Below are 15,088 nucleotides of genomic sequence, written 5' to 3'. Positions count from 1 at the left end.
CCAGTGGATTAGTTGTCCTGCTGGCTGTCTGTTCATACCTATACAGTGGACACTGAAAATTCCTCCTACAGGCTGAGCATATGCCAAATCATTTCACTGCAACCCAAAGAAGAAGGGTGTGGAATAAGACCCAAAGAACACTTTTACAAGCTTTGGACTTTCCAAAACACATCAAAGGGAGAAACAGAATAGAGGAAGAGAGCATGAAACTGAAGCTTCAAACAATACTTCAAAAATTCCCTACTTCCTTAACAATTGTCCTATTGGCAGGGAAAGCAGCAGTGGCTGAGATGATTTCTGCCTGACTTAAAGGGTGACTTTAATTCTCTTCAAATCACTCCAGTCAAGCTAAAAATGGAGATTTGGAGACCAAGAAGCCAAATCCTGGAAAGAAAACCTGAATTGCTGCTTGTATTGACATACCACAACAAGGTTTTACCTATTTCCAGGATTGAGATCCTGTCTTGGGATTTTTTTCCTTCATTAAAATAAAGTTTCCAATTCAACAATGACTTAATGGGGTAAGATTTCTGGACAAATTTTTTCTTCAGTATAAAAAGTATGAGGGTCAATAGTATTTTGTAATTTCTGAGGCATCTAGAGAAAGACAGTCAGAGTTGTACCAAGACTACTAAAATTCAAGAAGTTTTGAAGGATATGATTCTTCTGAATAAGGCTGTCTATTGATGGGAAACGAGAGAGACTAAGGTCTAATAAAATGTCACACCATTTAGTTGGTGGAAATCACTTAGAAAAGCTGGGCTTCTTAACTGGCAATCAAACTGAAAAGGCAATGTCCTATTACAGCCCACACATTTCACTCTTATAAGGCCAGCTTGTTTAAATGTGTCCTAATCCCATCTGTCTCACCGTCAACCCCTTTACCAAGTCTTCCCTCTCCCTCCATATATGCCAGACCTCCCTCCCCCATCTTCAAAGCCTTATTAAGATCACCAAGAGGCCTACCACAAAAAAGTTATCTTTTTCTGGACACCTTCTCCCTTGTGCATCATCTAGGCATTTGAATCTGTACCCGGGTTCTAATCTCGGCTCTGCCACATGCCTGCTTTGTCATTTGTCTTCTCCATAGCTCAGTTTCTTCATCTGGAAAATGGGGACTAACTACCTGTTTTCCCTCCCACTTGGACTGTGAGCCCCACTGGGACAGGGACTGTGTCCATCCTTAATATCTTGCATCTACCCACTGCTCAGTACAGTGCTAGGTACATCCCAACTATTATTAAGGACTTTTTCACAGAGACCTTTGGAGGAACTCAACTCAAAAAGCTGCATGAATCTAGATCTCCCAAGCACTTAGTACAACTCCCTAGTGCTTAGTACAGTGCTCTCCACATAGAAAGTGCTCAATAAATACCATTGATTGATTGATTAGAATACATGGCTATAAAATATCACAGTGTGTGAGAACTCATATCTATTTGAACTCTATTTTTGAGTTATTTTATTATTACTGTATTTTTACAAGAGATATGGTTATAATTCACTTGCAACTGTGAACTTTATGCGCTGTTCCAAGAAATACATGAATCTATCACTCCCCTTTGACATTCAGAATTTGTATTACAATTATTTTCTTCATGGATGAGGAACAGATATCAAAGGAATTAGTAAATAGGTGCATAATATTTACAGCAGAAAAAGCAAATCCCTTTGGCTAGATGGTAGCATGGCAGGTAGATAGGAGTTGGGGAGCAATGGCTCTTCTTCCTTCTTGGTACACTTCCATTCTCCACCTCTCTAGTCACATAAACCCTGTAAAACTTCTTCCTCCCTCTACTCTTCCTCTCCTGGTGACTCTATGTGCTCTGTCCCTCTACCTTGAATACCCTATCCTAATATATAAAGGTCAGAGGACCTGGGTTCTAATGCCAGCTCTCTGCTCACCTACTGTGTGATCTTGGGCAAGTCACTTAACTACTCTGTGCCTCAATTTCCTCATATGTAAAGTGCAGATTGAATCACCATCCTCTCTCCTACTTAGAATGCAAACTTCATGTGGGACAGGGACTGTGTCCAGTCTTCATATACTGTATCTGTCCTAGCACTTAGTAGAGTGCTTGACACACAGAAAGTACTTAACATCACTGCCCATTATTATTATTATCATCACTATTATTATTCTCATCATCATCATTTTTAGTATGGTCTCATCATTCTTTACTTCAAGGACTTCCTGAAAATTTCTTCTGTCAAAGGATTCAATTTGGGACACATGAACTTTATGAAATGATCAATTCATTTTCTACTCATGTTTAAATCTGTGTGTTTTTGTTTCATTACCATTCTTAGTCATTCTGTATTTCATTTGCTAATACAGGCAAATACTAACTGAAATCCATAAAACATTGTCAGAAACCTAAGTTTCAGCTGTCTGTCCTCTAGCATCTGTTTCTGTTTCTCTTTGCTTTAGGTCAAAGTTCTTTAATGCTCTATTTCCCCAGCCATGTTAATGGGAGAATGGATGTAATGGTGAAATTCACAGTTTTATAGTACATTCATCTTCTTTATCCATCTACGGATAGCATAAAGCAAGAGTAAAGATGGCTCTATATTCATCTCAGGTAAAGGAGAAATCGTAAGGAAAGGCACAAAGCTTCAGTAATATCTTTAACATCTTCTATCATTCACTGAGAATGAGGCCCTTTGAAGAATAGTTCAGTTAATCTACCAGCATTTGAAAGAGGAACCTTTGGTACTCTCATTGATGTAACTGACTTACAAAGCTGACCAAATAGGATGATATTATTTGCTTTCTATTGCTGATGGGATCCTAATGGTAGTCCTCCTGGACTTGTTGCTGAAACTTCAGAAGCACGTATTCCATAATCCCAAAGAGAGTTCTGACCATGATAAATCACATCAGACTAAATTTACTGCATGCCAGATGCAGAGAAATTGCACAGACTAGCAACAAAACTGCTAATAGGATCTGTATATCAGAAAAAAAACAAACATTTGAGGTTATTAGGTGATTAAGGCTTTGGCAAGTATTGCAAAAGTTTGCTTGACACTTATTGTGGTGTTTGTTAAGCATGTATCATGTGCCAGGTACTGTACTAAACGCTGGTGTAGATATAAGCTAATCAGGTTGGACACAGTCCATTTCTCACATAAGGCTCACAGTCAATCCCCATAATACAGATGAGAGAACTGAGATAAAGAGAAGTTAAGTGCCTTGATCAAGGTCACAGAAGTGATCGAGCCGGTTTAGAACCCAGGTTCTTCTGACTCCTAGGTCCATGCTGTATCCACTAAGCAACTTTCCAGAAGTTGATCTTAAAAGTTTGTAAAGATTCTAAGTCTTCTCCCATAACAGATTTGGAGAAGCCTCATTGGATCTTTTCCCCATTGCCAATCGAACAATTTTGGGTTGCAATTTCAATCCTTTTCTACATGGTCTTGCCTGAAGTATGAATGAGTATCTGGAGCCTCATCAAGAAATTATTCTAATCACTCTGGAAACTCTTTCAAGCCAATAGGTTAAGAACATGCCCTTATACCATGTTTACTGGAAGACAACCTTAGAAGTCAGACAGCAAATAAAAGGGGAGTAAAGTCTCTTATACAGAGACTTGAAATCACCATGGTAAGAAGCAATGTTAGTTATTACCTGTTGCTCAGAAAGGACACAATACACAGTGTGTAATTGTTAATTCTCCAATAGTCTTATCAGACAATTGTATACATGGATACAATTTCACAATCTCAAAGTCAGTAATATCATCTTTAACCCAAAAAGAGATAGGCTGGGAAAGAGAAAAAAGAGAGAGATTTTGAAGTCCTTTCTACACATTTCCTTCTTGTATATATTTTAACAATTTTTGACTTTAGCGTTTCTGACATAAGATGGAAGATAGAAAATGAAAATATGTGACAATTTATTTTGCTCTTTAAGAAGTTTTCTGGGAAAGGGTATAAAGAGAAAGAATTATTTTCATAATTGTCATAATAATAATTATGGGAATACCTATAGATTTCAATTTAGCTTTCTTGTGCTCTTAAGTATGAACAACTGCAAGCTGAAAATGTTTAGATTTTGTCCTATCTGAACAAAAACTAAACTCCAAACAAAACAGGGCTAATAACATGAGGAGGAATAAGATAGCAGGCTGAAATGCTGAGTGGAAATGTTTAGTCCCACAACACTGGGATGCAAGACTGTAAATTCAATGGTAGTCTTTAAATGCAATTGTATTAAAAAAAAATACTACATTCTTTTGAAAAAGTGTTCACTAATCTCACAAACTCGGTTTTTAGCATTTTGAATCTGAAGTCAGCCATTAGTGAATCAAAAAACATAGAACTAAAATGATTAGTAAGGAAATTTGGCATTACCCTGAATGTAATGGGTCTGGACAGAGTAAAAGAAGCAGTTGTTTCCATGATTGCTCATGTGAGAGTGTAAGTTTAATGTGGTTGACTAAAAGTTTGGGACAGATTTTGTTAAGTTGTGCCAGTGTCAGGTCTTAAGTGCAAAAAAAAATGATTTATCACAAACATAACATATCCTCCTGCTCAGGCTAAATAAATACAACACATGAATAAGTTTACTTAAACTACACTGTTTGAACATACTGAAACGGTTAGAAAAACCACAGGCAGAAGAAAGGCTCTAACCACAAATATAAAAGCTGTGAGCAGACACTCAGATCCAAAGTCCAAGAATAGATTACTTTCAACTGAGATGTGATTTTCATTGAAGAATGAACTATGTGATCATGCTCTCCTCCTCCATTTGGAATATTACAGGAACTAAGGTTTAGTAGGCATAAAAACCTTTTACCAATGACAGAAGGCCAAAGATCAAGGAACAGCATGACCAAGTAGAAAGATCACAAGTCTGGGAATCAGGATCCGGGTTCTAGTGCCAACTCCACCGCAAACCTGTTGTATGATCTTGGGCAAGTCACTTAACTTCACTGTGCCTCAGTTTCACCATCTGTAAAATGGGGATTCCCATATGGGATCAGATTATCTTTTATCTACCCCAGCACTTAGTATCATGCTTGGCACACAGTAAGTGCTTAACACTGTTATTGTTATTATTGATAGTAATGATAATGATAATAAGGGACATTAGCAATTAAGGGCAAGAATTTCATCCATTTACTCTCCCAAAATCTTCGTAGTCTGTACTCGGTAAATTCTCAAAAAATATTTTGGATGAATTGATCTCAGGAATCTGGTGATTCACAAAGAAAAATTAGGGTGCCACCATGTGGCAGACCATCTAAATATGGTAATTTTCAATAGAGTTTACTTTATAGGACCACTGGGAAGAATAATCAATCATCATGGTATTTATTAAGTGCTTGCTATGTACTAACTGCTGGTGTAGATACAAGATTATCCAGTTGGGCACAGTAACCTAATTATTTTCTAGTGCTTGAAAAATGAATTTTGTTTTTCCCTTTCTCCTAGACCTATAAATGCTCCCCAGGTGCCTTTATGTTCAAATGGCTGGAAAGATGTCACAGAAAATGAGTAAAGAGCCACTTCATAAAGTACAAGTTGAAAAGCACTTCAAAGCTTCTGTTTAAAAATATTGATATTTATTGTGCTTGATATATATTTATGAGGGAGAATCAGCTTGGCTCAGTGGAAAGAGCCTGGGCTTTGGAGACAGAGGTCATGGGTTCAAATCCCCGCTCCGCAAATTGTCAGCTCTGTGACTTTGGGCAAGTCACTTCACTTCTCTGGGCCTCAGTTCCTCATCTGTAAAATGGGGAATAAGACTGTGAGCCCCACATGGGACAACCTGATCACCTTGTATCCCTCCAGAGCTTAGAACAGTGTTTTGCACATAGTAAGCGCTTAACAAATACCATCATTATTATTATATTTCACTGTTGGTAGCCACTGTTGGCTTCAGTTTATTTGAAGTGAAAATGCTGGGGGTGGGTGGGGGGGGTTATGGTATTTGTTAAGCACTTGTTATGTTGGAGGCACTGTATTAGTGCTTGGGTAGATACAAATTTTTCAGGTTGGACATAATGCATGTTCCACATGGGGCTTGCAGTCTTAATCCCAATTTTACAGATGAAGGAACTAAGGTATAGGGAAGTTAAGTGACTTTCACAAGGGCATGCATCAGACAAATGGTAGAGGTGGGTTTGGGACCCCAGGTCCTTCTGATTCTCAGGCCCCCTTTTTTTTTTTTTATCAACTAGGCCATGTTGCTTCCCATGCTGCTGTTGCATTTCTTAGATGGCCCTGTCTCAATCATTTTCATGGCTACAAAAAATACCAACCATTAATAAAATGTTTTTAATGGTATTTGTTAAGCCCTTATTATGTGCCAGGCACTATACTAAGCACTGGGCTTGGACACAGATTGGACACAATCCCTGATCCACATGGGGTTTACAGTCAATCCCATTTAGAAAGATGAAGTAACTTGGGCAAGATAAGTTAAGTGAATTGCCTAAGGTCACATCAGACAAGTAGAGGAGGGAGATTAGAACCCCGGTCCTTCTTACTCCCAGGTCTGTGCTCTATCCACTAGGCAACACTACTACTCACAAGAAATAAAAAAAATGTGAATAATCCGAGTCATCAGTGTTGTTGTTTCCCATAAATGGTAAGCATATTTGTTTCTTGAATCCCACTGTGGAAATGTATTATGTGTTGACGTAACAAGATCAGAAAAATTTAGTACCTAAAGCCCTATAACGTTGGCTCCAGAAACCTACCTGCGTCTCAACATCTGTGAGTTTCCTGGTCTGCTCTGCTGTCTGGCTGAGGAGGCTGGTTCCTATTTCTAGCATGGTGGCCGTGTGGTTCTGAACTGCATTCTGCTGAATCTGGGCCATTTCCGACTTCATATTTTCCACAATGTAGTTCTCGAGCTGTGGGAGGTAAAGAGAAAGGAGAATGTTGTAAGCAACATGCTTTAAGTTTGGAAATGCAGGAAGTGTGGGGAAGAAATGAGGCACAGCTGGTCAGTGGTATGATTGCTGAGAGATCCTGCTTCTCTGATAGGGCTAGTAACCAAGAAAGAACATGTGGCACATAGTTCAAATACCCTTTAACTTGCCAGGATGCACATAATCCAACTGGAACACAGCCCTTGATCCCAGAATAAATCCCTCCCATTTCCACCCCAGCTTAAACTCAGTCTCCATATAGTTTGTGCAGTGTTCTAATGCTAATTCAACTACTACAGCTACAACTACTACTGCATCTACTACTAGTAGTACTAATAATAATAGTAGTGCTTGTTAAGGACTTTTTCCAAGTGCTGTCCTAAGCACTGTGATACTTACACAATAATCAGGTCAGAGACAATACCTGTCGTACACAGAGCTCATAGTCTACATAAGAGGAAGAACAGATACTGAATCCCCATTATACAGATGAGGAAACTGAAAGCAGAGAAGTCAAGTGGCTTGCCCAAGGTCAGATAGCAGGCAAGTGGTGGAACCAGTATTAGAACACAGGTCCTCTGACTCTCAAGCCTGTATTCTTTCCATTAGGACATGCTACTGAGGACAAGAGGGCCAAGAGTCTAAATTAAAGGCTAGGTGTTAATGTGTGATTTTAGAAGTACACTTGCGGAGTAGTTCTATGTACCCAAACTAATTCTCATCTCTCTCACAGATGATCTCCTACTTGGGCCTTCCCTTCTACATGGAACTCCTGCCCTCTTCACATCCAGCAGACCACTGCTCTTCCCATCTTCAAAGTCCTTTTAAAAACACCTCTCTTACAGGAAGCCTTCTCTGATTAACCACTCATCTCTCTACCATATTTTTCTCCCACCGCCACTTCAACACAACTTCCTCACTTAAGCATTTGGGCCCTCTGACACACACCCTTTGCAATTATATATGTATATCTTCATACTTTATTGTTGCTTTCTACCTCTAATTTATCTAGTGTCTGTCTCCCCAACTCAATTATGAATTCCTTGATCCAAAGGGATCATATCTAATAACTATTAGGGCTTAGTACAGTGCTTTGCACAGTGCAAGTGCTCAATAAATACTACTGATTGATTGATAAATGGTAATGAAAAATCAGAGAACTCCTCCTGGCCTTTCATTTGCCAACTATAAGCCTTCTTGGGCATGGAAGGAGAGAAAGGCACTCTCAACCCACCTTCCCACTCTTAATCTTTCCTAAATCACCCCACAGCTGACTGCAATGGCACCAGACTAGGCAGATCTGGGAAACGGTTTCAGCTCCACATACCTTTAAGTGGCTCTCCTCCGAGAGAGACAACAGAGCAGAGAAACCACCTCCTGGAGAAATTATAATATTTTTCACCTCACTGGACACAGTATTACTCCTCCGGCCCCAACTTGAGCCGTATTGTTCAAGTAAAGCTATTCAACAGCACACTCCCCACAGCCAACATGGGATAGAAGTGAGTCATAAGAGAGAATTTCCATAGCTTCTAACCATGGATGTAGGTGAGGTGTTTATTGCAGTTCATGATGCTACCACCCCCACTGAAGTGTTGGTTAGACAACACTTGGATCAACAGCTCATTCCAGGCTTGGTTCTTTTATTTCCACTCCTTCCCAAGAGAATCTCCAATACATCCACCAGATGTAAACTGCAAAAAGAACAAAATTCACAAATTCCATTTGGCTTATATCCTGGTTCCTTGGGACTGAAGCAGCAACTTCCCTCCCTGACCTCCCCCTTTCTTAACTTTGCCTTTTCCCCAACTCCTTTGCCTTCTTTCCTACAGTCTTTTAATACAATAGTGTATTTTCTACCTTTTTCCAAGGACCTGCTTTTCCCGTTCTTCTACTTTACAATTAAATCATTTGGATAAATCCCCTTGGTCAAATCCTGTTCTTTTCTCTTTCACCAACTGAGCCTTGGGTGGTCAATATAAATGAATGGCCTTGATCCTCTGAATGCATTTTGGGTAGGAGAGCCCTTGACACATTTTATCTTTGGGATGGTAGGAATACCTTTAGGGTATCACACAGTTGTGTGAAAAAGGCTGGAACTTAAAGTTTCTTCAGCATACACTTTCTGAATTCTCCTCCATTACCAACAAAAATCTTGGTTAGGTGAATGTTTTTCTGAGGGTAGGTGGAAACACAACTTGAGAACTAGTTCATAATTATCTCCATAGCCTCTTGAGTATGAACCTTCTGCTTATGATAATCAGCACTGGTAGCTCTTGGATGAGTGTCCCAAGACTTCTGGTGAGGCTTTTTAAGCTGCCGAATTGAAAGACACTTAAAGCATACTCTAAAACCAGCAACCACATCCTTTGTCACAGCCTCAGGCATAGTAGCAGTTAAATAGGTTGAACCATATGGGACCCAGACTACAGTCCTCCTTTATCCTAAAGGGATGGGAAAAAACTTTGCAGTGGGCTTCTAGCCTGACTCAACCAGACATACTATCATGGAGTAGCATTTAGACCCTAGGATATTTTTTCTCAGGTAGCCAAATTTTCTTAAAGGCTGCCAAAGTTGATAAAGTCAACTGCCTTTGAAATTCATTTGTACCCAATAGAGAGATTTTTAGTTTGCTCCTTCCATTTCTCCACTATCTGTTTCCCTTCTGCATCAGCCTTCTCTCTGATCTCCCATCCTCGTGTCTCTCCCCATTTCAATCCATACTTCATGCTGCTGCCCGGATTGTCTTTGTCCAGAAACGCTCTGGGCATGTTACTCCCCTCCTCAAAAATCTCCAATGGCTACCAATCAATCTGCGCATCAGCCAGAAACTCCTCACCCTGGGCTTCAAGGCTCTCCATCACCTCGCCCCCTCCTACCTCACCTCCCTTCTCTCCTTCTACAGCCCACCCCGCACCCTCCACTCCTCTGCCGCTAATCTCCTCACCGTACCTCGTTCTCGCCTGTCCCGCCATTGACCCCCGGCCCACGTCATCCCCCGGGCCTGGAATGCCCTCCCTCTGCCCATCCGCCAAGCTAGCTCTCTTCCTCCCTTCAAGGCCCTACTGAGAGCTCACCTCCTCCAGGAGGCCTTTCCAGACTGAGCCCCTTCCTTCCTCTCCCCCTTGTCCCCCTCTCCATCCCCCCATCTTACCTCCTTCCCTTCCCCACAGCACCTGTATATATGTATATATGTTTGTACATATTTATTACTCTATTTATTTATTTATTTATTTTACTTGTACATATCTATTCTATTTATTTTATTTTGTTAGTATGGTTGGTTTTGTTCTCTGTCTCCCCCTTTTAGACTGTGAGCCCACTGTTGGGTAGGGACTGCCTCTATATGTTGCCAACTTGTACTTCCCAAGCGCTTAGTACAGTGCTCTGCACACAGTAAGCGCTCAATAAATACGATTGATTGATTGATTGATTCACAGAACATAACCTCTCTATTACAGTTTGGACGGAAGCCACATTGTTAGTTTCTACCTGAGTCATCAAGTCTTTTAGACCAGGAGGGCACTGGTTAGGATCCTGCCTTTTTCATCTTTCTTCTTAAAGATGGTAATTAAATGGCGCCTTTGTAATATTTTGTTGCTTGCATGGTCCACCTGTTGAGGAACAGTTTAAATAGCAGGAGATATTTTCCTTGTTGGCAGATTTCTCCAGGAAGGACTGTAAACTCCTTGAGAACTGTGGTCAGGTCTGCCAACCATATTATGCTTCCCAAGTAGTTAGAACAGTGTTCTGTAAAAAGTGCTCAATAAATACCATTGATTTATTGACTAAAGGTGCATGATCATAATTTCCTCAAAATCATATTTGACAGGGAATGTATGCTCCATAGGACTTCTTCCTTAAGAAAAGTATGGTCAAAATATCATTGAAACATGGTAGTCACATCTATGGGATTCCATCTTTGAGAAGGAGGGTAAATGACATCTTCACTCTTACTTGTTATTGTGATATTGTCTATAGGGCTACAAAGTTTCTACTTGATGAGTATAAGCCCTCATATCCCCCAACCCATCATATTCAGCATGACCCCCAGATCTCTCCAGTGTTCAAGCCATAACAGATGCCAAGCAATCAATGGCACTTATTGAGTGTCTACTCTGTGCAGAAAACTGCATTAATCAGTTGGGAATGTTCAATAGAATTAGTAAAAACGAACCCCATGCCCAAGAATTTACAACCTTGCAGGGGAGACAGTGGAATGAAGGAAGCAAAAAACAGATTTTAGGGAGTCAAGAATGGAGTCAGGTGACAGGACATAGAGGTAGAGTTTGCAGCTAAAGACTGTTTTTTTTCTCATAGTGTCATCTACTCTGTCTTTAGCTAATTTATTCTACCATCCTGTTTTGTGTGCTCCTCCTTTAAGGTCACTGTACAGAACCTAATTGGGTATCTCACAGTCATCCATTCTAATTTCTTATCTTGCCCAGCAAAGCTATGTTACCCTGAGAACTACTTTAATCCTGGTGAGTTGGATCAACAACTACAAGGTCCAGGAATACCATAGTCTACCTATAGTAAGATAATGCTCATATTAATAAAGTTTTGCTGGGTGGCACATTAGAACAGTGCTTGGCACATAGCGCTTAAATACCACAATTATTGCATGTGAAGAGAATAGATGGCAGGCGATAGTCAAGCAGTTGTTTTATGGTCATCTAAAAATCACACATGTACATACAGAGGGCAGAATGAGTGTCTGATGTACATGAAAGGCAATGAAACACCATGCATCCCAGTAATAAAATTTTTGGAGAACAGCAGAAGACAAAACAAAGGAATCTAAGATCAAGGGCAGACCAAGAGACAAATCAGAAATCAAAAGACAAAAGCACATTGCTCTGCACACAGTAAGTGCTTAATAAATACAATTGAATGAATTGAATGAATGAATTCAATAAATTAATTATATTTATTGAGTGCTTTCTGTGTGGAGAGCACTGTACTAAGCACTTGGGAAAAGAGTACAATATAACAGAGACATATTACTTGCCCACAGGGAACTGTGTGGTGGCTAACTGCTCTTGGACCCATTACATAATTTGGAAACTAAAATGTAAGGCAATTAAGGCCAAGTCCACACTACCAGGGCCAGAGGAAGGCAGGATATAAAAGAACTACTGAGGAGACCAAGGTGGGATTTGGCCCCCTAGTCCTGAAGCTACCTGATCTGCACTACTTCTTGTCTCCAATTCCACTTTGGCCCAGGATAGGTATTCCATGGCTTCTGTCTGCCCTTCCAGCCCAGAGAAGCATAGGAATCTCAGAACATCTAGGGAGGCAATCAATGCAAATCTAGCAACAATGTTACTCTAGTTTCTTGATTCATCAAGATATTATCATTATTATTATTGTTGTTGTTGTTATATTTGTTGAACACTTAGAATGTGTCAAACAATGTTCTAAGCTCTGGGGTAGATAGATGCAGGTTAATCAAGTTGGACACAGTTCCAGTCCCAAAATTAGGCTCGGTCTAAGAAGGAGAATGATACATGGGAATATTATGGTATGGGACAGGGTTTCCTGATTACATCTATTACAAGCTTCACATGACGCTTAAACAATCAGTCAAATCTATTGATCACTTACTGTGTGCAGAACACTGTACTAAGCACTTGGGAAAGTACAACACAGTGATATAACAGACACATTCCCTACCCACAATGAGCTTACCAATGCTAACACCTTGGAGAGTAAAGGTCAAATTTGGGCCTGTGCTATGAATCACTCACTTCATTCAGCACTCTTTCATCTTTGGCTTAGTAGCACTGCCAAAAGACTTCCTAATTCTATTTCTGAATAAGTCTGTGTTTCTACTATTTATTTGATGAATCACAGTATAATTGCTATTTCATAATTAATTTTCAGTATCAACTTTTAAGAGCACTTTACCCCATCTAAAATGCTACTTGAGAGGCTTTAGAATAGAATCATTTGTGGGATATTCTGAGGCTACAGAAAAAATTCTAGACAGTAGTGCATATTGAATGTAGCATATTCTAACTTTGATTCTGATTAACATGAGCCTTGTAACTGACCTTATTTAATTACTTCATAAATCTACTACAGACAAGTCACAACTTTAACTGATCATCTTTTTTCTAAAATTCCCGATTTAAACAAATTGAAACCGTTATTACTGTTCAGCTTAATAATTCTTTTAAAATCAAATTGAGTCCATTTCTCCAGTAGTAACTGCCTTTTATTGCCAAAAAGTAACCTGCAAAAACCAAGTAGCAAGAACCAGATGTAGTTGATTTAAAGACTGAGGAGGGAAGCAGAAGTCAAATATACAATGTGTGATTAATAAGGAGGACTGCTTTCATCTTATCTGTAAACATTCCTCAGCAGATGCATAACTGTGAAATCCATTCTGATGGGCCACATCAGCTGGAAATATTTGCAACAAATTTGATTGCTGGACTGTATTCCCTACTGATTTTAAAACATGCTTACAGAAAATGTCACCCACCTCAAGGTTAAATGTTTTATAAACCTCTAAGAACTGAGTTTTGAGCTTTAAATCTACTGACTACATGGTCTGATGAGCTATTAAGTAGGAGTCTCCAAGACATAGACCATAAAACTGTGTGACTAAAATACCACCATGACCTAAGAGTCTTAGGTGAGCTTCTGAAGACAATAGTCCAGCCATGTGCAGAGGATAAATAGTAGGATCTTGAGAATCCTGCTTTAACATGTTCATTTCCATTATTGGTTAATTAGGCATTTTATTGCATGAGGTGTATCTTCCCTCAGTGCCATTGTTCTAATATCACTTATCAAGAGCAAAAGTAACAGGTCTCTCCTTCAACAGCCCAGCCCAAAACCTCCACTCCTCTGCTGCTAACCTCCTCACTGTGCCTCGTTCTCGCCTGTCCCACCGTCGACCCCTGGCCTAGATCCTTCCCCTAGTCTGGAATGCTTACCCTCCACACATCAGCCAAACTAGTTCTCCCTTCAAAACCCTACTGAGAGCTCACCTCCTCCAGGAGGCCTTCCCAGATTGAGCCCCCTTTTTCCTCTCCTCCTCCCTAGCCCCCCCGCCCTACCTCCTTCCCCTCCCCACAGCACTTGTATATATTTGTACAGATTTATTACTCTATTTTACTTGTACATATTTACTATTCTATTTATTTTGTTAATGATGTGCATATAACTATAATTCTATTTATTCTGATGATTTTGACACCTGTCTACATGTTTTGTTTTGTTGCCTATCTCCCCCTTCTAGACTGTGAGCCTGTTGTTGGATAGTGACCGTCTCTATATGTTGCTGATTTACACTTCCCAAGTGCTTAATACTCTGCACACAGTAAGCACTCAATAAATAGGATTGAATGAATGAATGAATGAAAAGGGCCAAGGTCAGAAAGTGAAGTCAAAGAAGGTGGGAGCAGGGACAGGCTGGAGAAAGGGGTGAAGGGGAGACTGTTGACTGGTTTAGTGGCTAATTTTGGGCCAACATCTTTTTGTCATTAAAAGTCTTAAACTTTCTCTCACAAATCTTTCTCCTACAGCACAGTGGAAAGCAGTGTGTCCTAGTGAATAGAGCTTGGGCCTCAGAGTCAGGGGTTCTAGGTTGTAATCTGCCTCTGCTACAACACCTGGGCCAAGTTGCTTAACATATCTGAGCTTCATTCACTCATTCATTCAATTGTATTTATTGAGCGCTTACTGTGTGCAGATCACTGAACTAAATGCTTGGGAAGTACAAATTGGCAACATATAGAGAGGGTCCCTACCCAACAACGGGCTCACAGTCAGTTTTCTCAACTTCAAAATGGGGTTCAATACCTGCGCTCCCTCCTACATAAGACTGTGAGCCCCACATATGACAGACTGTCTGACATGATTAACTTGATCTGTCCAAGTGCTTACAACAAGGCTTGACACCTAGTGCTTAAAAAATACCAAAAATAAATGAAACAAAGAAAAACAGTAGCACACCTTTTATATTTTGGTTAGACTAGTTAATCTGAATTCATTTCTTTAGCAGTGAAGTAAAATGATTGGAGGAAACAGACTGTGGTAGAATTACCTATCCCTGGAAACGTGGAGACTACAGGGACTAGGGATATAGGGAGTGAGTTCAAGCTCCTTGTGGGCAGGGTACTTGTCTACCAACTCTGTTGTATCGTACTCCTCTCCTCAAAGTGCATGATAAAAGTGCACTGCACTCA

The 15,088-nt window shown here is 40.0% G+C and overlaps 1 protein-coding gene across 2 annotated transcripts in view; it reads right to left on the bottom strand.

The window, feature by feature from the left end:
• ANGPT1 (angiopoietin 1) overlaps positions 1 to 15,088 on the bottom strand; it is a 265,372-nt gene that overhangs the window by 115,490 nt on the left and 134,794 nt on the right. Inside the window, exons 1-3 of one of the 2 annotated variants that reach the window (XM_038744582.1) lie at positions 10,380 to 10,492; positions 8,425 to 8,581; positions 6,714 to 6,869 (exon numbers count right to left, since the gene is read on the bottom strand). In XM_038744582.1, coding sequence (XP_038600510.1) covers positions 6,714 to 6,869; positions 8,425 to 8,427 — 159 coding nt within the window. In that variant the 5' untranslated portion in view covers positions 8,428 to 8,581; positions 10,380 to 10,492. Of the gene's footprint in view, positions 1 to 6,713; positions 6,870 to 8,424; positions 8,582 to 10,379; positions 10,493 to 15,088 lie in introns of those variants that run through there. The other variant, XM_038744581.1, reaches the window with a different exon arrangement.

Source organism: Tachyglossus aculeatus, chromosome 4, assembly GCF_015852505.1.
Source record: "Tachyglossus aculeatus isolate mTacAcu1 chromosome 4, mTacAcu1.pri, whole genome shotgun sequence".
Taxonomy (NCBI): Eukaryota; Metazoa; Chordata; class Mammalia; order Monotremata; family Tachyglossidae; genus Tachyglossus; species Tachyglossus aculeatus.
This window is presented reverse-complemented; position numbering and strand designations above follow the sequence as displayed.